This window comes from Mobula hypostoma, chromosome 27 (genome assembly GCF_963921235.1).
Source record: "Mobula hypostoma chromosome 27, sMobHyp1.1, whole genome shotgun sequence".
NCBI lineage: Eukaryota > Metazoa > Chordata > Chondrichthyes > Myliobatiformes > Myliobatidae > Mobula > Mobula hypostoma.
Window position 1 is genome coordinate 13,654,817 of NC_086123.1, and position 24,249 is coordinate 13,679,065.

General features: G+C 44.0%; 1 protein-coding gene across 2 annotated transcripts in view; it reads right to left on the reverse strand.

Annotated features, from left to right (window-relative positions):
* Positions 1-383: 383 nt before the first annotated feature.
* Positions 384-24,249, reverse strand: part of sdsl (serine dehydratase-like) — a 45,023-nt gene continuing 21,157 nt past the window's right edge. For both annotated transcript variants that reach the window (XM_063034285.1, XM_063034284.1), the window contains exons 5-8: positions 15,782-15,870; positions 6,362-6,589; positions 2,754-2,878; positions 384-580 (exon numbers count right to left, since the gene is read on the reverse strand). In XM_063034285.1, coding sequence (XP_062890355.1) covers positions 384-580; positions 2,754-2,878; positions 6,362-6,589; positions 15,782-15,870 — 639 coding nt within the window. The remainder of the gene's footprint in view (positions 581-2,753; positions 2,879-6,361; positions 6,590-15,781; positions 15,871-24,249) is intronic.

Below are 24,249 nucleotides of genomic sequence, written 5' to 3' on the forward strand. Positions count from 1 at the left end.
AGAGAAAAAAAGGGGGGAAAGAGAGAGAAATGGAGGAGAGAGAGAGGAGGAGAGAGAGGGAGAGAGGGGGGAGAGGGAGAGGGGAAGGGGAGAGGGGAAGGGGGAGGGGAGAGGAAGGGGAGAGAGGGAAGAGGGAGGGGGAGGAGGGGGAAAAGGGAGAGGAGGGAGAGATCAGCGAGAAAGTGAAGGGGAGGTCGGGAATTGTCGGAAAGGACTGAGAGTAACCTCATGAGAATCTGGTATTGACACTTTCGCTAAGCATGGCTTTGACTTTTATGCAAGGCAGGAAAGATTTGTAAACTGAAAGAATATTCCAGTTCACATGATTACTCTGCCAGACAGGAATGAATTACAAGGAGAACATCACATTCACAAAAGCTGCTTCACTGATCCCTCTCCAGTTGCGTCTTGTATTCTTTAAGCTGTGCCATTGTGATGCTGCTTCCACCACAGACAATGACGACCACCGGCTGCAAATCCTTGGCCAGCTGTCCCTCCTTCTGCAGAGACTGGATGACACCACTGTAAATAGCAGCTAGTGACGCACCGCAGGCTGGTTCAACCAACATCCTTTCATCATCTGCAAGAAGAACCCATTGTATGCAATCAGATCACAAATTCTGATTTGATCATCACCTCAGATTTCAAAGCTAACACAGGGGACAGAATTACGTTCAATGTAAAACTTCTGGATTCTGAATAACACATACAGAAATTTCTAAAATGGAAACTAACAACAAAATTGTGACTCTAAATTCAAAATATATTCCTTCCCCTTAAAGAAATGGAGAACATCAGACTTCCAAAAGGGCATTAAAATCCAAAGTGTGCTTTCCCAGTCTCCCTATTCTCCTGGTTAATGCTGGACCTGACTATTGACCCAACTGTGATTCTTTATGTATTACTTATGTATTTACTTTGGATGGCCAATTTATTCAAGATTATGAAGCAAATGGACACAAAATATGTTGACAAAGAGTGTCAGAAGAGTATTGGTGTGGTTACTGATAGTTTATAAATATTTAATTATGAAATACAGCTTTAGTCACATTTGGTTCATTTCCATAAATGATGCCTGACCCGCTGAGATCCTTCAGCACATTGTGTGTGTTGCCCTAACCACCCCTGCCTTTACACGCCCAAAGGCACGATGACAGATCAGTATGTTATGGTGCTCTCCCGAAGCAAAATTATTGAGTACTCATGTTTAACAGTCTCATGATGGATATTTCAAAACAACACCATTCTGAATCTTTCTGCCTCTTGGCTCTTGAAACCTTGTTGATATCAAAACTGTCTTTTACATGCTTTTATTTAAAAAATACTGAAACTGCTGATCCCAGTGAAGCAGGTCAGTGGTATTATTTAGGGTGAAGGGGAAATAACAGCCATTTTCATCATTAGGAATCCAAATACTTTACTTTTCAAGCTCATTTGTGATTTGACCGAGAAAGTCATCAGTTCACACAGCACAGTCAGCAATAATTACTGCTTTTTGGTAACTTATTCAAAATTTGTATGTTACTAGATCAAAATGAACAAGAAGTGTGCTTGTTTCCTTAATTGTGCCCTCTCGTATTCACTTATTTTTTTCACATCTCATCTGGTCAGCCAAAGAACCAGCATTTTAGATACTGAGCTCACATGCAGCTCATTGAACTTTGGGACATCCTATATCTCCAATTAAACAATTAAACCATAATTTCATACAGAGTATAAAACCTGAGGTATGTATTCGTTCAGATTGTCATTTAAAAAGACATAAAAGCTTGCTATTGATATTCCTGAGTACACAAACTTCACATTGAAAAAATTACATTAAATTCTCACAACTTTTTTTTGTTAACTCACGAAACCAATTGAAACCATACTTCCTTGTGAAGGAAAAACGGAGTCAAGTTTACATCTGACCACTTTATTGAACCAAAGTACACTGTGGAAGATTTCTGCTGAAGAAGGGCTGCACAAGGAAAGAATCCAGATTATTAGGAGAGTTGGCCCATGAACTCCTCTTGTGCTGAGATAAGGCCACCCTCAGGGTGGAGGAGCAACACCTCATATTCCGTCTGGGTAACCTCCAAACCTGATGGCATGAATATTGATTTTTCCTTCTGTTAAAATAATTATTCCCCCCTCCCCAACTTCCTCTATTCCCCACTCTGCCTTGTACCTCTCCTCTCCTGCCCATCACTTCACCCTGGGTCACCTCCTCCATCTCTTTCTCCTGTGGTCCACTGTCTGATTCCTTCTTCCTCAGCCCTTTACCTTTCCCACCCATCACCTTCCAGCTAGCCCCCCTTCCCCACACACCTTTTTATTCTGGTGTCTCCCCCTTTCTCTTTCGTCCTGATGAAGGGTCCCAGCCCCAAAACGTCAGCTACTTATTCACTGCCATGGATGCTGCCCGATCTGCTCAGTTCCTGCAGCATTTTGTGCGTGTTGCTCTGGGTTAATGGGTTAATTGGTCACATAGGTGTAATTGGACAGCACGGGCTCATTAAGCCAGAATGGCCTCTTACCGTACTGTATCCCTAAATAAAAATGAAAACACAACACTACACTTTAGGAGGACAGTGAGACAATGAACTGGGCGCTTTAAAATGGCTCCCAACTGGACAGCAAAACAGCAGCACAGCTGCAAAGTAGAAATATTTCTCTGTTTCAGTAAAACATAATAATAATTAGTTCTGTGTCTTTTTTGGAATGAAGCCTGATTTTCAATAACATGACTCTGAAAATAAAGAAAGTCTCACCTAAAAATCTCTCCACTGCTTCCAAAGCCTGATGATCACTGATTACTTCCGAGAGGACAGTGTACTCCTGTGCGTTCTGAAAGGCTTTCTCGCACACGGTCTTAGCGCCGAGGCTTTTGGCCACACTAGGGTACAGAGAAGAGCAAAGAACAACTCAGAGGGAGGCCGATGGAAATGGCGTTCGTACACACCTTTAATGGAATGCGTAGCTGCTCTGAAAACAAAATGATTGCTCAACCGTGAAGGGGATACCAGGACCAGGGATAAAGTAATGACACAAGTTGCAAGCTGGCTCATAGTAGTAGCACAGTGGCTAAATTACCAGCTTAGACACCCGGGGATACAAGTTCAAATCGCACCGTGGTAGGTGGGGAATTTAAGTTTTATTAATGGAATAAAATTATGCAAATATTAACAAGCAGATCACATATGCCACACACTGCTACTGTAATAATGTTCACAAAATGTAGAGGAGGTAGGTATTTAAAAACTAGTAAAGTTTTACCACTGTCTGTTATTAACTGGATTTGTGGTTTTGCAAAACACATCCAGCTGAAGGATAATCCATTGCGTAACAGCTAATTGACTGAAAATGCTAATCTCATCAAATATGTGCAATATTACAGAAACTGCAAACTCTGTCAGGTGTTCATATAGCAGTTTCAGCTTTCTATGAACTTAACAGCATAGTTTGGTTTCTCCGAGCGATCTGGAGGTCCGAATCCAAACGGTAGGTGGGGGCTTTAAGCCTGGGGGGGGGAGGCAGCAGCGCCACAGTTAGAGTATTGCTATTACAGTATTGCAGCCGAGGTTCAACTTGGCCACTGTGTACAAGTAGTCTGCGAGTTCTCCCCCGTGACCTCCAGGAGCTCCAGTTTCCTCCCACAGTCCAAAGCCGTCGGTTAACTGGCCACATGGGAGGAATTGGCCAGCGCAGGCTCAGTGGGCCAGAAGGACCTGTTACCACGCTGTATCTCCAAATGAGAACCCAGCAACACTTCAGGAGGTCAGTGAGACAGTGAGCCGGGTGCATATTGTAAAGTGAGTGACAAAGGTTTCAATTACGTCCGTTGTACGTTGGGTCCTGACAGGACGGTGAAACGGGAACACACTGGCTAAGTTACCAGGAGTGCAAGTTTAAATCTCATCTTGGTTTCGAGTCCGGTATCGTCTTTGGGTGACAAAGCATTTAGATTATTGGCACTTGTCTCTTCAATATTGATACGCTGAAGCTTTTAATCTCTCCTCTCTTCAGCAGTTATTGACATCCCAATGATCTCACGGTGTTTATAGGAGTTTCTTTTCACTGGGCTGCCTTTATCACAGGCAATTTGTTTCTTCACAGGAACGATGCATTCGATCACGCAGCATAGTTTGATAGTTGGTGGAGTTCTCCGGGTGTGAGGACACATATTAATCCTTGCAAGCGGAACAAGTGCCACCACCTGCCCCGGTACCTCCTCCCTCACTACCATTCAGGGCCTCAAATAGTCCTTCCAGGTGAGGTGACACTTCACCTGCGAGTCTGTTGGGGTGATTGACTGTGTCCGGTGCTCCCAGTGTGGCCTCCTGTACATTGGTGAGACCTGACGTAAATTGGGAGACCGCTTCGTCAAGCACTGAAGCTCCATCTGCCAGAAAAAGTGGGATCTCCTAGAGGCCACCCATTTTAATTCCACTTCACATTCCCATTCCGATACGTCCATCTATGTCCTCCTCCACTGTCATGATGAGGCCACACCTAGGTTGGAGGAACCACACCTTATTCCGTTTGGGTAGCCTCCAACCTGATGGCATGAACATTGATTTCTCAAACTTCCGGTAATGCCCCCACCCACCCTCTCCTTCATCATTTCACATCCTTTTTTCCCTCTCTCACCTTAACTTCCTGCCCGTCCATCACCTCCCTCTGGTACTCCTCCCCTCTTCTTTCTTCCATGGCCTTCTGTCTCTTTCAGCAATCAACTTCCCAACTCTTTACTTCATCCCTCCCCCTCCAGCTTTCACCTATCACCTTGTGTTTCTCCCTCCCTCCCCCCAACCTTTAAATCTACTCCTGAGCTTTTCCCCTCCAGTCCTGCCGAAGGGACTCGGCCAGAAATGTGTACTCTTTTCCATAGCTGCTGCCTGGCCTGCTGAGTTCCTCCAGCGTTGTGTGTGTGTTACACGTATTAACAAGCTGCTAATAGAACCGCACCATTTCCAGTTGCCAGCATCAGGTTAGCCTGCAGAAAATGCAGGCTCATGGAGACACCCCAAAAAATACGAACATTTTTAACTTTGCAAAGCATATTTTTAATCAAATGTATTGCAGTCACGAGAAAAAGAAATGGACCCGTTTCTAGTCTGGTAGTTTAATTCGCTGGCATCAAGGTGAAAGTCAGCCCCATGTCATTAGCATATTTCTCAGGGGTAAGGTGGTAATTGGAACATATCCTAGAGTCACAGAGTAACACAGCATGGAAACAGCGCCTACCGCCCAACTGGACCAGTCCGTGCCAACCACAGCATTCTCCCTGCAAACCGCAGTTATCTGTGTTCAGCCCAAAACCCTGCAAGTCTTTCCTCTCTATGTACCTATCCACACGCCTCTTGCACTCTGCTGTTGTACCCACCCCGACCAGTTCCTCTGAAAGCACATTCCAGGTATTCACTACTTCTACGTAGAGAAATTACCTCTCCGGTCTCTTTTAAATCTCTCCTCTCTCACCTTGCATCTGTGCCCTCTTGTTTTGGACCCCCCAACCCCAAGGAAAAGACTGTCCACCTTATCCATCCCTTCATAATTTAATAAACATTCATGAGCTTACCACTCATTTTCCTCCACTCCAGGGAACAAAAATCCAGTATGGCTGGACCTCTCCCTATAATTCAACCCTTCTAGTCAAGGCAGCAACCTCATGAATCTCCTCTGCACCTTCTTCAAAATTAACAATGTCCTTCCTAAAGCAAGATGACTAAAACAGTTCAGAATACTTCAAGTGCAGCCCAGCCACTGACTTATATAACAGCAACGTAACGCCTCTACCTGTAAAATGAAGGCCAGCGTGCTAAACGCCTGTCCTGGAAGAGTTAATTATTCTCCAATCATTGACACACAAGTAAGAAATTGAGAAGTAGGTTATCCATGCTAAAAAAACAAATTTAGGGCATCCATTTTAAAGCTATTATGTTTTAAGCTCAGATGTTGGACAAAAGAAATGCACTCTAAAAAGGTACAATGAGTTCCAAGGCAAGATGCAGGAGGGTTTTCGACTGAACGGAAAACCCATCAGGTATTCTAACAGGAAGAAAGAACCTGAAAGACAGAATCCCGCCAATGTTGCTTGACTCCCAAATACCAGGTGATAACTTGACCACTTGATTTTTCCTTTTGGAAGAATCACCTGGCTCTGCTGCACTGTATTCACTCCAAACTGTTTGGCACGGTAGAGCAAGCCCACTGGTCTCTCATCCTCAACAGGGAACATAGTCAAAAGGAGCAAGGGCCAAGGATCAGTTGCAGTCCAGTCTTACAGCTTGGCTCCCCATGTAACAAACAAATGTAATATTACAGCATTTTGGAAAGAGTACAAAGATATGTGCTTAAAAGGTATAAGCTACCATACCTTGTGATATCAGGAAGCGTGACCAACTTCCCAGCCTTCACTGCCTCATTCAGACTGTTGGCGCCTTTGGTCTCCATGGCAATTATAGGCACGTCACACCAACCCACCTTCTTCAGGCCTTCTACCACTCCACAAAGCAGGCCTCCACCTCCAACTGAGAGAACTATCGCCCCAGGTTTGGACGGAAGTGTGTCCCGAAGCTCCGTCACAATACTGGCAATCCCTTCCCTGAAAATTAAATGTAAGGTTTAGCATCCAACAGGCTTCCAGCTTCTGAAATGTGATGGTCGTGTTGGAAAGAAGTTACAGAGAGAGAGATGAGGCTGGATGTACTGCTATTTCTTTATTCGCTTGCATACACTGAAGCATGAATTCTGAAATCTAAAGGGATGGAAACTACATCAAAGGAATTCAACATGATTTTTTTTGCCCTGATGCTCATGTTAAGTCTTCTGATCTGCCTTTGAGTGTTTGTAGAGGATACCCCAGTGATTTAAAAAAAAAATCCCCTCATTAATGAGAACACCCACATGAAATTTGCTTAAATCACACAAATAAACGTTATGTCCAGCAAAGCACACCAACTCTATATTTGTGACGATAAATGTGTCAAATATTGGATGAAATGTTAAGATTACAGTCATTGGAGATCTCTGTTGTGCTAATGGTCACTACTGCACCGTGAGGAGTATAGGAAATATATGGAAAAAGGTATAGTTGACGTTTCGGGCCAAGACCCGTTGGCAGGGTCTCAGTCCAAAGCGTCGACAGTACTTTTTTCCACGGATGCTGCCTGGCCTGCTGAGTTCCTCCAGCATTTTGTGTGCGCTGCTTTGCATAATCCTGTAGATTTATCTGAAAGCAAACAATCTATGGGATTTTTATGGGATTTACAGCCAGCAGCTGACCCAAAGACTGGTTAATTTACAAGGGATATCATCTAATTACCAATAATTAATATGTTTCCTAACTTACCAAGCTCTCATTCACCAGCTATACCCGTCAGCTGTGAGTTTTTGCTGCTTCCCCTTGCTTCTAGAGAAAGTACATCACCATAACAACGACAGCACGGCGTGATACCGTACTTGCTATCAGCTCCTACAGCACCAAATTCACTTCACCTGCCATAAAACAAGCCCAGTACCGGGCTATTCCATCAACCGTTTCCACATCTTGTCAACATGCTGAACATTCTTTTAGTTCACATTTTGCTTTGGACTTTTAACCCCTTTATCTTTAACCTTTAAAAATATGTGAATCGCCTGGGATATCTTTTAAAACTTCTTGTCCTCTATTGTGGCTAATAGGAACTTGATTGACACTCTGGATCTCAACGCCTCAAAAAAAAGAGACGAAGTTTTTCCTATCCATCTGTCCTGGAGACAAACCCACAGCCCTGAAATAAAACAGAAAACGCTGGCGATACTTAACAAGTCAGGTAACATTTGCAGGGAAAGTGGCAGAGTCGACACTTCAGGACAATGATCTTTATTAGACTATGAAAATATAAAGATAGGAAAAGAGCAGGGAGACTAAAAGAAAAATTCTGTGATGGGGTGGGGAACAGGAGAAACAGAATGGGAGGAGTGATTGTGACCCCTTCTGACCTAGTAACGTTCACATGACAGTCTGCAGTGAGGGCAGTGATGCACGCCTTAAAGATTAGAATTGGTTTGTCATTGACACATGTACCAAGATACAGTGAAAAGCTTGTCTTGTGTCCGATTCATCCAGATAAAATCATTACACAGCTAAGCTGTAAGGAGCAAGTGAGAACAGGATCAGAACGAGGTAGATTGTGAGGTCAGGAGTCCATTCGAGTGTCTGACAACAGTGGGATAGAAGCTGTCCTTGCGCCAGGTGGGACGTGCTTTCAGGTTTTTGTATCTTCTGCCCGATGGGAGAGGGAGAAGAGAGAATGCTGCCTGCTTTATTGAGGCAACAAGGAGTATAGACATTGAGGCTGGTTCCCATGATGTGCTGAGCTCTGTCCACAACTCTATGCAGTTTCTTGTGGTTATTTATTTATTGAGCTACAACGCAGAATTGGTCCTTCCAGGCCTCCGAGCTGCACCGCCCAGCCACCGTCAATTTAACCCTTTACAATGACCAATAAACCTACCAACCGGTACATCTTTGGACTGTGGGTGGAAACCAGAGCGCCCTGAGGAAACATATGCAGTCATGGAGAGAACATACGAACTCCTTACAGACAGCAGCGGGAATTGAACCCAGGTTACTGATACTGTAAAGCGTTGTGCTAACCTCTACCACATCACCATACGTGCAGAGCAGTTGTTATACCAAGCCACTATGCATCCAGACAGAATGCTTCCAATAAAAACTGGTAACAGGTTTAGCAGGGACACACCAGAATTCTTTAGCCTCCTGATGAAGTATAGACAATGAGCTTTTTTGGCCAAGTCATCAACATGGTTGGACCAGGACAGGCCTTAGGTGAGGTTTACACTGAGGAACTTGAAGCTCTCAACCTCAGCATGGTTGATGTAAACAGGAGCATCCCCTTCCTGAAGTCAAAGACCAGTTCTTTTTTGCTTTGCTGATATTGAGGGGAAGGCCGTTGTCATGACACCATGTCACAAAGCTCTCTATTTCTTTCCTGTACTCTGATTGTTATTTGTGATGCGGTCCACTACAGTGAAGGCAATGCTAGGCATCTTTAGCAAGAATTGGTACAATCCAGGAATATCAGTATTACTACATTTACATGTTTTTCTATGCAGTTTGATTTCTATTTTAATTTACTAACTTCAAACTTTCAGAACTTCTTGAAGATTTCATTTATGTGAGAGATAGAGAAAGAGAGAGGGAAATAGAGAGAGAGAGAGAGAGAAGGAGGGGGAAGAGAGAGAGAAAGAAAGAGAGAAAGAGAGAGAGAGAAATAAGAGCTTGGTGGAAATTACTGCATTTATTAGAGAAGCTAAAGACAATTTAAAGCATAATAAAATGGTAAAATAAAGCTTATCAATCATAACAGGTGCAGGTGCCAAATGCACAGATGTTCTACCCAGTAGGTTTCCTAAAGAAGATCAGTAATAACAAGCAGTAAATCAGGTGAGGTGGTTGTCATGCTGGGTATGAGAATAATTAGGAAAGGAGGGGTCTCAATTAGGTTAAATTTGTCATGTTTACTTAGTAGTCTACATGGCTACAGTACAACAGCAACGGAGACCATGCTAGTAATTGATCAAACCTAGAATGGGAAGAGAAGTTAATGGACTGCAGTAGTCTGTGCTGCATCATCGATCACCAACAGTGTTTGCTTTTACTGGGTGAGTAAGCAAATACTGGAGACCAAGACATGCCAAGTGGATGATTGATTACATCAAACAGCAGGCCTTGAAGCAGGGCACCTTATGTAGCAATAAAGCATTGTGAGAAATGTTGTGAAAAGCCATTCTGTGTAAATCCCTCCTTTGAAAAGAAAACCCAGCCGTATCATTTAGCGGGCAACTGCGGGGGGAAAAAAATCGTGATTTATTCCGCAGAATCAGTGGTGACCAGCGCGGACGTGGTTGATACATTTATCTTTCTCAGCACTGCAATTTTGAAAAGGTTAAACAGCACACTTTAAAGCGGAAACGTACTTTTGGAAGGTGCAAGCACTGACCCTTCGGAATGGGGAGAGTCAGGAGCCACTTATAACTACTTGATGTTGTGACTAGTTTCCGAAAATACACGAAACGAAGACGATGGAAATACTATGCAGACCAGCTGTAGCTCCGCAGAAAGAAACAGAACTGACAGCTCAGGCTGATGTCCTTTCAACAAAACTGGAGGCCCATGGCCTGAAGCGTTAGCTCTGTTTCCCTCTCATCCCCTTCCCAGATTTCCCAACATTTTGTGCTTTGGCTCATTTTGTTTATGGCTCAAAAATCACATCCTGCTCTGGAAAATATTCTCCCTTTAACAAAAATAACAAAAAATGATTGATACACAAATTCAGCTACTATTCCAAACCAAATGCCATATACAGTGTATATATATTACTTACCGCCCGTCAGTCATGCAAGTCTCAGGTGGAGACTCAGGAATACCGTCACACGCAGATGCAGAAGGATCCTTCGTTGATGTTTTTATAACAATTTCATTTTACCATTCAGGGTTGTTAGCCCTGAGCTGAACCCCCGAATCTGAAGGCCCAGTGGACCACCCTTAGTCTGACCTCTACCCTTTGACCTGTTTGGCACAGGTGACCCTACCAAGAGCCAAAGCATAAAACCCTGACTTCAGCCAACATAGCTCTCCAGGTCATTGGGGTATGCAAGCCTCCAAACTACAAGGTTATAGTCCTCTTGGGGGTTATATGCTATTAGTGCCATGAAGATCCTCATTTGAAGTTGGTTGGTAAACAGTTCAACATTATACTTCAAAGTTGCTGGTGAACGCAGCAGGCCAGGCAGCATCTCTAGGAAGAGGCGCAGTCGACGTTTAAGGCCGAGACCCTTCGTCAGGACTAACTGAAGGAAGAGTGAGTAAGGGATTTGAAAGCTGGAGGGGGAGGGGGAGATGCAAAATGATAGGAGAAGACAGGAGGGGGAGGGATGGAGCTAAGAGCTGGACAGGTGATAGGCAAAAGGGGATACAAGAGGATCATGGGACAGGAGGTCTGGGAAGAAAGACAAGGGGGGGGTGACCCAGAGGATGGGCAAGAGGTATATTCAGAGGGACAGAGGGAGAAAAAGGAGAGTGAGAGAAAGAATGTGTGCATAAAAATGAGTAACAGATGGGGTACGAGGGGGAGGTGGGGCCTTAGCGGAAGTTAGAGAAGTCGATGTTCATGCCATCAGGTTGGAGGCCACCCAGACGGAATATAAGGTGTTGTTCCTCCAGCCTGAGTGTGGCTTCATCTTTACAGTAGAGGAGGCCGTGGATAGACATGTCAGAATGGGAATGGGATGTGGAATTAAAATGTGTGGCCACTGGGAGATCCTGCTTTCTCTGGCGGACAGAGCGTAGATGTTCAGCAAAGCGGTCTCCCAGTCTGCGTCGGGTCTCGCCAATATATAAAAGGCCACATCGGGAGCACCGGGCACAGTATATCACCCCAGTCGACTCACAGGTGAAGTGATGCCTCACCTGGAAGGACTGTTTGGGACCATTGGCATTGTTAATAATCTCTCCCAAATGTCCAACAATTTCTTTGACCCCTCCCCCCCCCCCACCATCAGGCAGGAGGTACTGTACCACTAGGACGAAGACTGTTAAGCTGGGAAACAGCTTATTCCCCAGGCCGTGAGACGACTGAACTCCCGACCACCACCCAGGTCTCATCATGTGTGAGGCGCCAGTAGCGTCATACCATTTACTTTTTGACTTTTGTCTTAAATGCAGCTTTTTATGCACTAAATTATTTGTGGCAATATTACTCTAAGTGTTGTGTGTGAGTTATATGTACTGTGTTGTTTTCCTTGGTCCAGAGGAATGTTGTTTCGTTTGGCGGTATACAGGTAGGGGGAACGTCGACTCAGACCACGAGGACTGCATCGGGCATTTTCATGCCTTACAAGGCGCAGATTGGAAGACTGTGTGGGGCGCCACTCCTCGCACAGACTAGAGTAATGTGTGATTAAGTGCCTTGCTCAAGGGCACAAACACACTGCCACAGCTGAGGCTCGAACTAGCAACCCTGAGGTAACTAAACGAATGCCTTAACCGCTTGGCCACATGCCCAACACAAATATACAGGTAAATGACAATAAACTTGAACTTGATAATGACTTGACAATTCGGGCCAAGACCCTTCAGCAGGACTCACACGTGTTGCCTTCCTCGGCTAGTCACATTTGCTTGAATTTTGCCCATAGCCCTCTATCCTATCCATGCACCTGTCCAAGTGTCTTTTAAACATTTAATTGTGTCCCCATGGACTACTTGATCTGGCAGATGATTACACACACCCACCTCTCTCTGTGTGAAAAACATACTCCTAAATTCCCCTTTAAATATTTCCTCTCTAATCTTAAATCTATTTCCTCCAGTTTTAGACTCCACTACTCTGGGAAAATTAAAGTTTTCCATGCCCCTCATAATTGTATAAGCTATTAAAAAGTCACCTGTTGTCCTCCTTCCCTCCAGGGAAAATAGTCCCAGCCTCAGTCTCCCCTTACACCTCAAGCCTTTCCACCCTGGACACTTCCTTGCAAATATTCACTGCATCCTCCCAACGTTAATCACATCCATCCCATTGCATGGCAAACAGAATTACACACAAGATTTCAGATATAGTCTCGCAACCATCCTATGCGCCAGTAATATAGTTTTCCAGGCCTTGTCCTCACTTCCCTGTCCAATCAAGACCATCAGACTTAGGAGCAGAATTAGGCCATTCAGCCCATCGAGTATGCTCCACCATTCCGTCACGACCAATAAATTATCCCTCCTAACCCGTTCTCCTGCTTTCTCCTCTGATGCCCAGATTAATCAAAAACCTATCAACTTCTGCCTTCAGTATACCCACTGACTTGGCCTCCACAGCTGTCTGTGATAATGAATTCTGTAGATTCACCACCCACTGGCTGAAGAAATTTTTTCTCATCTCTGTTCTAAATGGATGTCCCTCCATTCTGAGGCTGTGCCCTCTGGTTCTAGACTCTCCCACCATAGAAAACATCCTCTCCACATCCACTCTTTCCAGGCTTTTCAATTTTCGGTAGGGTTCAATGAGATCACCCCTCATTCTTCTAAACTCCAGCGACATACACTGACTGTCTTATCTACCTTCAAACTTTTCAGCTTCCCAAGCACCTTCTCCTTAGTAACAGCAGTGACCCTCACTTCCCCCCCAACCTGACATTCTTGCATTTCTGGTATTCTGTCAGTGTCTTCCACAGTGAAGATTAACACAAAATATTTATTAAGTTCGTCCACCATTTCTTTGTCCCAAATTACTACCTCTTCAGCATCATTTTTCAGTGGTCTGACATCCTTCCTCATCTCCCTTTTACTCTTTATAGATCAGAAAAAAATTATTGTATCTTCTTTTATAGTATTAGCTTGCTTCATATTTAATCCTTTCTTTCCTTAGGGCTTTTTCAGTTGCATTCTGTTGATTTTTATAAGTTTTCCAGTCCTCGCCACTAATTTTTGCTATATTATATGCCTCTCTTTTGCATTTATGCTGTCTTTGACTTCCCTTGTCAGCCACGGTTGCCTTATCCTGTCTTTAAAATACCTCTTCATCTTTCGGATGCACTTTTCCCACGCCTTCCAAATTGCTCCCAGAAACTCAAGGCATTGCAGTTCTGCTGTCATCCCTGCTAGTGTTTTCTCCCAGTCAACTTCGGCCAGCTCATACCTCTGCAATTCTCTTTACTTCATTATAACAGTGCTACATCCAGTTTTAGCTAAGGGTTCCTTTACCTTCAGCTCCCGAATCAAATCTGGGTCATCAATAACACCCTAGTCCAGAATAGCCATTCCCCCAGTGGGCACAACCACAAGCCACTCTAAAAGTCCAACTCATAGGCCTTCTATAGATTCCCTTTCTTGGGATCTAGTGCTATCCTGATTTCCCCAATCTACCTGTGCATTGAATTCCTCATGACTATCATAATTTTGCCCTCTTTTCTAGTTCCATTGTAATTTGTAGCCCACATCCTGACGACCGTTTGGGGGCCTGTATAACAACTTCCATCACCCTCCTTTTTCCCTTGCAGTTTCTTAACTCTACCCACAAGGATTCTACATCTTCTGATCCTACGTCACCTCTTTCTAAGGATTTGATTTCCCACCTCCTCTGCTATGTGCCTGTCCATTCAATACAAGGTATATCCTTGGATATTAAACTCCCAACTATGATATTCTGTCAGCCACAACTCAGCAGTGTCCACAATATCGTACCTGCCCATCTCTATCTATGCTACAAGATCATCTACTGTACCTTATTCCGCACACTGCGTGCATTCAAATACAAGACGTGCAGTCCTGTATTCATCGCCCTTTTCACTTTAGGCCCCCTGTTACAATTTAACTCATCCCACTAACTGCAATTTTGCCCTATCAGCTGCCTGTCCTTCCTCACAGTCTCACTACACACTGCATTTAGTTGTATACCAACTGCCCCATCCTCAGCCCTATCATTTCGGTTCCAATCCCCCTGCCAAATTAGTTTAAACCAGGGGTGGCCAACCTTTTAACATTCCATGCATCAATTTTTTCACTCACGAGTTCAGATGCGCCATACAACTCTTGTACCCCCATTCATTTCTTGTAAAAATATGTTAATATAGAACTCGTGCATGAAAAAAATGCATCTGAACTCGTGCGTGAAGAAATTGACACATTGAATGTAAAAGGTTGGCCACCCCTGGTTCAGATGCAACCAGTCCTTTTTGTACCTGTCATACCTTCCCCATAAGAAACTCTAATGATCCAGAAATCTGAAATCCTGTCCTCTGCACCAATTCTTCAGCCAAATCATCCTATTCTTTCCCTCACTGGTACGTGGCACAGGCAGCAACCCAGAGATTGCTACCTTGGAGGTGCCGCTTTTCAGCATTCTATCTAGCTCCCTATATTCCCTCTTCAGGACATCCTCCCCTTTTCTACCTATGTCGGTGTTACCAATATGTACTACAACCTCCGGCTCTTCACTCACCCCTTTAGAATACTGTGGACACAATCTGAGACATCTCTGCCCTGGAATCTGGGAGGCAACGTACCATCTCAGTGTCTCTCTTAAGTCCACAGAATCTGCTGTCTGCTCCTCTAATAATAATGGAATCTCCTATCACTACTGAACTCACTTTAACCCCTTCCATTCTTAGCCCTAGAGAAAGACTCAAGTTGCTGTGGCTTCCCCCAGTAGGTCATCCCTGCCAACAGTTACCAAAGCATGCATTCACCTTCTTCACCACTTCATCTACCTTCATCATCACTTTCTGGGACCTAGGTACTTGTATCCCCAGGTCTCTACAACTTTTCCAGGGCCCTGTCATTCACCCTGATGCTAACTGTCTGCCTGGTTTAACTTCGTCAGTTTGAACTTACAGAAGTTAAATTCTATTTGCTAATCCTTGGCTAATTTTATCGGTTAATCTAGATCCTGTAGCAACCTCAGATAACCTTCTTCACTGTCACCATACTACCAACTTCGGTGTCTTCAACAACCTGTTAATCATGTCACCGATATTCTCAGTAAGCACCCCAGGGGATCCAGCTCAGAGCCCTGTGGCACATCACTGGTCACAGGGCTCCAATCTGAACATATTTTGAACATAATGCATCTTTTTACAAATAAAATACAAAAAATGAATTACTTATGATCGCCATGCTGCTGTTGTAGCGGATAGCAAACAAGAGTTTTTTTAAAAACAGTGATAGGCTGGCACAGCTCATACCTAATATTTTGTAACAACTAAACAAGCTGAATTTTAAGTTTCTTTGAAGAAATCTTACCAGATCAAGGGATGATCAAACGGAGAAATATATTCCCAGCCATCTTTTTCAGACAACTTTAATGCCTGTTTATTAGCATCATCCCAAACCTAATAAAACAATAAGGAAGGGTATATAAGTGCCTTGATAATGAAGAAATGAACATTTTGTATCATTTTTGACAAACTAGTATCAAGTTTTGGTAAATACCTACAAGAGTGAGAAAACCTTCACCCTTCACAGCAATTATTAATCTCCACAGCTTTCAGGCTTAGAGATTTATAATCAGGTTTACAACTGAGTGAATCAGCACAAAGGCAAGATAAGTGCTGATTCACACAGTTGTAAACCTCTCACTGGGGCTCGTATATAAACTTGTTTCATTCGCTAACTCTGTTAACAGCCACATGACTCAGCAGAGAGAAGGCCTCCTTCCATAAGCGACACACGTCTAGGGTCACTGGTTCAACAGGAAAAGATAGAATGCTCCGGGGAGGAACACTAATCAAAGTTATTGTTTGTCACAAAAAAAAACAGGTCGTACACTGGCATAAAATTACAAAGGAAATATATTTACCAATATTTCAACTTTAACAAACAGTTAACAAAAAAAAGACAAGAAAAACAAATGGGCCCATTACAGTTAAAAACAATCCGAACGTGCACATAAACATTGGAGCTCATTCCTGAAGTAGTTGGGTACTATTTAGGAGTTGGATAATATTCTTTTTTTTCCAAAATGTTGGCAACACACAACCGAATGCACATTTTGAACTTCCCAGTGCACCTCAAAGAAATCTCTCTAATTATTACCTCACAAAACGAACTTCTTTTCAATTAAGGTGGCATTTCATGCTGTTCTGGTGGATAGCAACCAGAGTCTCTTTTAACTGTCATTCTATTAATTTAACCCTCAAGATAAAGAAGTTTCCTTGACTGAGATTGAGGATATGAACCAATAGAGGAGTTTGAAGGCACAACTGAAGATGATTTGACCTAAGTGTTTTCTCTAACCTTGGCTTCTACAAACAAAAAAAAAGTAAGGGAGTCCAAAATTAAGAGGCCACAAATAGAATAAATCCACTGGGGAATTCAGGAGAAACATCTTTACCCAGTGTATAAGATGTGGGACTCATAATGACACATACTGGCAGATGCATTTAAAGTAATGACAGGGGAGCACAATAAAAGATATAAAGAGAGATCTATAAATAAAACTAAAGATCTGGGATCAGGGGAAGTTTGTGCTGAAGCAAATGAGCTATTTCCATTTTTGATTGTGCATTCAAAGAGGGAAATTGATCACGCTGAATTGATGGCTTATTTAATCCTCAAAGCTTTAGATATACATACTGTGCAAAAGTTACAGATATATATATATATAGTGAGGGTGCCTATGCCTTTTGCACAGTACTGTATTTGTCAACATGGAGTGAAAAAGCAAGTCCGTAAATCCGGCGGGAGCAAAGGATGTTGGGAATGGCAGAGTGAAGCACCGCAGGAGTTTTGATGGGATAGGTGGCAGAGAGGGAGTGCCAGGGGTGGGGGTGGGGGTGATGGAGGTGCAGACACACCCAGCCCTGAGACACCAGACTAGGTCATTTGATTCCAAACAGTTGGTTTATTGATCATTACAGAATGTCTCTCTGGTGCTTCCTGCTCCCTTCCCTCACTTGTATTTGCCTGTATTTGTGAGATCAAACTTAAGTTGTAGTGTGGATTATATTTTATAAAATGTTTCCTTATCCCTCCTCTCTTCTTCTATTCCCCACACTGGCTCTCACCTCTTCTCATCTGCCCCCCCTCCTTCCCCTTCTCATATGGTCCTCTCTCCGCTCCTATCAGATCCCTTCTTCTCCAGCCCTTTACCTTGCCCACTCACCTGGTTTCACCTATCACCTTCTAGCCATCCTCCTTCCCCTCATCCCACCTTCTTATTCTGGCATCCTCCCCCACTTCCTTTCCAGTCCTGAAGAAGGATCTCAGCCCAAAACGCTGACTGTTTATTCATTTCCATTAATGCTACCTGACCTGCTGAGTTCCTCCAGCATTTTGTGTGTGTTGCTGTGGATTTCCAGCACCTGCAGACTCCCATGTTTTTTATTTCATACGCTATCCTCTATAACTCCAGCAAATTAAAATTCAAACTCATTTTAAATTTTGATAGTAATTCTTCTGTTAGAACTTGCAAATTTCCACAATCCCAATTTAAAAAGAGTTTTCCCCTTTACATCCTACACTGAACCTTCTGTTCCTCACACAAAGCCAGACTGTAAACTCACATGGAGCGAGTTTTATGGTGTAATCTCTGCTATCATACGGAATTCAACTGAGATGCCCAAACTCATTTTACTGGTACCTACAGAATGAACAGGGGCGTGTGTCTCAGTCATTTCCTGATGTGAGCTGAAAGAACAGGAAAAGAATGTTGCGCGTCTCACACGACTAAAATACCCAGTCCTCCGTCGTGGTGTGTGACATAGTGAGGTCACGCAAAATGTCATCAAAGAAGCCGTCTTTTCAGGTGATGTTGGATGCAATTCGTTTTTTTTTTGAGTTCAAATAGTTGATTATCACATTCACGACAAAGTCACAACATGAATTCAGAATGGGGAGTGCTTGCAGGCCAAATAGCTTTACTCACAGTACACTTTACTATCATCTCAAATGGGGATGTGGCCAAGTAGTTGAGGCATCCGTCTAGTTATCTCAAGGTCGCTAGTTCGAGCCTCAGCTGTGGCAGCGTGTTTGTGACCTTGAGCAAGGCACTTAATCACACATTGCCCTCGTCTGTGCGAGGAGTGGCGCCCCACACAGACTTCCAATCTGCGCCTTGTAAGGCGTGAAAATGCCCGACGCAGGCCTCTCATGGTCTGAGTCAACGTTCCCTCCCCCAAATGGGGGCACTGAAATGAAATTCCGCCTCCTCGTCCTCACTGATGAATCCACTCACCTGTCAGAGTCACGCACAGAAAATGATCAAGGTAACACTGAACCACCAGTACGTGAGCAATAGAAGAAACTCCAATCCAACAGAAGACACCACTTTCATATAAATAAAAGGTGGGGAGCATGAAATGTTCACGAGTATGATCAGCACTTTAACCTTCTGCCAACCTTTTACAGTGAATAGCAGGTGTTGGCTGAAAATCCCCAACTGACAGAATGATCCTCATCGACAAGGCTGCTGCCAAGCAGGCAATGCTCGCTCCCGGGGCTGTGCGGTCCAAGCCGAGAGGGCAGTGCCTCGCAAGCACTGTCAGATTCCAGCTGCGCATCAACAAATCATCAGTCGCTCGGTGGACCATTTGGTTCTTGAAATAATGAAGGGAGCGGATACCTGGCTCGGTGACTGCGGCTCTGAGACAGCAGCGTTCTTCATCCATTTCCAAGCATTATTCCAGCGCGGATAAACAGAGCTCAACAGATTGGCTCTGCTCCCCATTGCCTTCTCTGCTCTTCAGAGTTTTATCATGTAAAGACAGTTACAGACGACATGCCTCAGAATCACCATATCGGAGTGAAAACGTCCAATCAAAATGATTGTCAAAGCAATGTTAAACACTCAAAAAAAACACACACCCTGCAAGAGGAGCAATATAGAATTCACTGAGGATGTAACGCTGTGGCTTTATAAGGCATTAGTCAGGAAATACATTTGGAGTATCGTGAACAGCTTTGGGCCCCATATCTAAGAATTGGTCTGCTGGCTTTGGAGAGAGCCCACAGGGAGGTTTACAAGAATGATCCCAAAAACGAAACAGTTAACACAGGAAGAGATTTTGATGGGTCTGGGGGACTAACTCACTGAAGTTTAGAAAAATGATGGTGGGGGCCAGGTGGAATCGCACCGAAACCTACTGAATATTGAAAGGTGTAGGGAGAGTGGAGGTAGAGAGGATATTTCCAATAGTGGGAGAGACTAGGACAAGGGGGCACAGTCTCGGAATACAAGGACGTCCCTTTAGAACAGAAATGAGGAAAAATTTCTTTAGCCAGAGGGTGGTACATCTGTGGAATTCATTGCCACAGATGGCTGGGGAGGCCAAGTGATTGAGGATATTTAAATTGCAGATTGATAGGTTCTTGATTAGCCAGGGCATCAAAGGTGATGTAAGAAGGCAGGAGAATGGGATTGAGGGGGAAATTGCATTAGCCATGACGGTATGGCGGAGCAGATTTGATGGGCCAGATAGTCTAATTCTGCTCCTACACCTTATTGTCTTATGGTCTTGTGTTCTAAAGCCAGACTAAATCCAAATTTTAATGCTGTCATTGCTCAAGACACGATGCATTCCCAAAATAATGTGTCATGTTACAAATAACCAGGAGGTCTTTTATGCAAATAAGGTTCATCATCATGGAAATAAGGAGCACTGTTATGCAAATGAGCAGTCTGCTTTGTTGGTCTCAATACACGGGGCAGAGGCACGTCTGCGGCAAAAAGAAAAGCAACAGATGGCTTTGCGCGCGGGGACCAAGAGGAATACAGTGAAAGGGTTAAAACTCGGCCCCGAACTTCACACTCCACTTACTTCATCCAAACCGCTGATGCATTTATTTCACAGCATTACTGGTGGCCTCAGCGACAGCTCTGGGGTTTGACTGAGGGAGAGTGACTGGTTTGTGTGAAGTAGTGTGCAGGAGTTGGAGAGAAGGGGATGAAGCAAGGTTGATAGGGAGGAAAGCAGCATTAAAGGGCAGCTTAATCAATACCAAAAGAAGAGAATCATGCTGATCAGATAACCTTTACAGTCCTTGGGCAATACTGGGGTTTCAAATTCCATGTGCCTTCCCAAACCATCATGGCAGGACCAAGAACTTCAAAACATCTGACTATCAATATCAAGTTTGGATGCGAGAACAGGAACAGGTTAGGGAATTTCAAACTCCTAGATTCCACATTATTCCAAGCAGCCGTAACTGATCTATATCTTCTCTCAGATTCAGGCAGCAATAAAAATACCCGCTGGGCAATTTACTCTCCCCTTCAGGGCACAGCTCCCTTAATGTACAACCAATAGTCAGTCAGGTAAAGAACTTTCTAGTGATTAATGCAATGAGTTCAGAAGTTGACATCATACTTTTAATTTAAGCCAGATCGCAGTGCTTCCTTTTGTTCCAGGACTGCAGTGTTTAAGGGCAGAACCCAGGAGGTCTGACCCTTTCTTACTTGGATTTTGAGAGAGAGCTGAACGCCACTGATGTCTTGCAAGGGACCAACCAGTGGAGAACATTACCGGGCAAAATTCTGCTCTCTGCAACAGTCCAGGAAAGTGCCCCAAAATCTACGATGCAGGTTTCAATGTTCTGTCATCATCTGCGGCTAACTGACACAGCCAGCAGGAGAGCTCAAAGTTCAGAGTAAGCATATTATCAAAGTATGTACATGTTGCCATCTAGTACCCTGAGATTCATTTTCTTGCAGGCATCTCAGGAAAATGGAAATACAATAGAATTTACGAAAAAAAATACACAATAGACAAAGACGGTCAAACGTCCAATGTTGAAAAAAAGACAACCTGAGCAAATAAAAATAATGCTGAGAACACAAGTTGTGAAGTGCTGTTGAAACTGAGTCTGTAGATCATAGAATCAGTTCGGAGATGTGGTGAATGAGTTATCCATGGTGGGTCAGGAGCGTGTTGGCTGTCGGTGATAACTGTTCCTGAACCTGGTGGTGTGGGAACTCAGGCTGCTGTACCTCAAGGCAAGAAGCAAAGAGGGCGTGGCCTGGATGGTGGGAGGCTTTGATGATGGATGCTGTTCCCTTGTAGCAGTGCTCCATGTAAATGTACCCAGTGGTGGGAAGAGCTTTGCCTGTGATAAACTGGGGTGTATTCACCGCTCTGCAGCCTGTTCTGTTCCTGATCATTGGTGTCTCCATACCAGGCCATGATGCAACCAGTTAGGATACTCCCCACGGTGCATCTGTAGAAGTTTGTCAAAGTTTTTGGTGACATCCTGAAGCTAAGCGAAATTTCTAAGAAGTAGAGGCACAGTTGTGCCTCTCTCGTGATGACAATTATGTGCGGATCCCAGGACAAACCCTCTGATGAGCTAGCATCAAGGAATTTAGATTAGATTATGAGGACATGCAGTCCTTTTATTGTCATTTAGTAATGCATGCATTAAGAAATGATGCAATATTCCTCCAGTGTGATATCACAAAAACACAGGACAGACCAAGACTGAAAAACTAACAAAAACCACTTAATTATAACATATAGTTACAACAGTGCAACAATACCATAACTTGATGAAGAACAGGCCATGGCACAGTAAAAAGTTCAAAGTCTCTCAAAAGTCCCACATCTCATGCAGATGGGAGAAGGAAGAAAACTCTCCCTGCCATACCCGACCACAGTCCAACTCTGAGTCGTCCGAAAACTTCGTGCTCTGCTCAGCCCTCCGACACCGAGTACCGAGCACCATCTCTGCCGAATGCTTCGACCCCAGGCCTGGTCGCCAGCAGCAGGCAAAGCCGGGGATTTTGGGGCCTTCCCTCCGGAGACTCTCCGATTGCACAGTAGCAGCGGCAGCAAACCGGGCATTTCAGAAGTTTCTGCAGATGTTTCTCCGTGCTCTCACGGCTGTCTCCATCAAAACAGAATTGTGCACGGCCCCTATTTAACAGATATGATATCATTTCACCAGAGAGGCCACTGACTCTGTGCACTTCTAATTCCCTAATGAGGACTGGCTCATGGACCTCTGGCTTCTTCCTCTCGTAGTGCCCATCATCCTCCAGCACAGGAAATGCGGTCTGAAGTGGTGTCCGCAGTGGTAGCAGAAGCGTAGTCACTCGAGTGGAGTATGATGTTCTCCTAAGGGGTGGTCTATTGGTGGGTCCTCAGGTCGCTGTAAAATTAGAGTGGATTCCCTTAATGGAGAACACACCACACTTGACAGATTGGGGTCACGGCCCAGCAGATGGAGTGCAAGATAACTGGAGACCTTTCAATGCTGCAGCCTTCTTCCGCCTACACTGTCGTCGTGATACATCATCGTCTTCTGCCAACTCCATCGTTCAGGTCCTGGTTAGATCGCTCTTTGTCGGGAGCATCCTCCTTGACCTTACTACCATGGATGACCCTACTAGGAGTTAAAACTCCGGACGGCATTGCCCTCGAGATCTCAGGAACTGACAAGCCTCTCTACCACGACGAAGTGACGACCCTTGGAGAAGTGGATCGGCCTCCAGCTCAGAAGCAAGATACATTCAGGCCAGTGAGATCTTAAGGATGCATTTTCTGATCTTTGTAAATGTGCCAGGAAATGATGGGCAGTAGGCACAGGATTACGAAACACGAGTTTCAAATCCATAATGTATGTTGCCACGTCAAAACATAACGCTGATTTTGTTCTTTGTTTTGCCCTTGTGATGCTCTTGAATTGATTCCCTCTCCATACACACGTTGTTAATTTGTATAGTCTACACTAGTCTTTTTTCTCCCCAAACTGGAGACAGACTTTTTAAGATGCAAGTATCTCGCACTGATGTGCTCCAGGTGATGATCTTCTAGCTCTCGTTCTGATTGCCTTCCCTCAAGTGGTCTATGCGGGTGACCTACTGCTCAGCTCATTAACCCAGTCAGTAATGGGGCAGCACAGAAATGGTCCTGAGTTAACTGCTGTTACTGCCACTGTCAGTACAGAGAGCATCCAAATGTAGGACAGACATCAATTATGTATTCTCCACCCAACCAGGCTGGAAGCCAATTCTTTACTAAATATGCCAGTTACTTGAACCTATTTCAGACACAATGACAAGCAGATGGACAGAGATAACTCAGTATGAATCCCTTGTAGGCGTTACTAAAAATGCATTGAAGACTGGCTGTTAATACATTATTATTAGCTTTATTTTTTGCAAACTTTTATTCTTGTCAACATCTTCCCAGTCTCCAGTTAAAAATGTGTTTACTCTCCTGCCGCAATGATCCTTATTGTGCATATTTCTTTTGTAAAAGAGGCAGTAAACAGAAATGTATGGATAATATCTGCCCAACTGGGCAAAGTGCTGAGTGACATGTAAGGTTCACTCAGAGCAGTGAGCCAGGAAATTCAAAGTGAACCAAATGGGTAGGCGAAAGCCACAGATCCCAGTGAATGCAGTGGGCTGGGCTCTTGTGAACCAATGCCGAGATTAATCTGAATTGGAATTGTGGCTAACAGCGGGACTCATTGAATCTGAACCGGCTGTCTCAAGCCACTAACTTCAGAATGCTTTTGAAGTGCCTCAGAATACGGGCACAGCTGTTGAGTTAAACTACCAAAAGCGATGTACAGAAACAAGAAAAAACAACGTTGTCTGTTCTAACATCTGCAGAGAATTACCAAATTAATTATTCATTTCATTCGTATTTCAGTAAATTATTTTTATGTGCCAATATCTTGAAGTGCCAAAGTGCAGAACTACAGTATGGAGATTTATTCATAAAATTTACAGTCAACCTTCAATCAAATAACTGCTTGTCAAGAGGAGG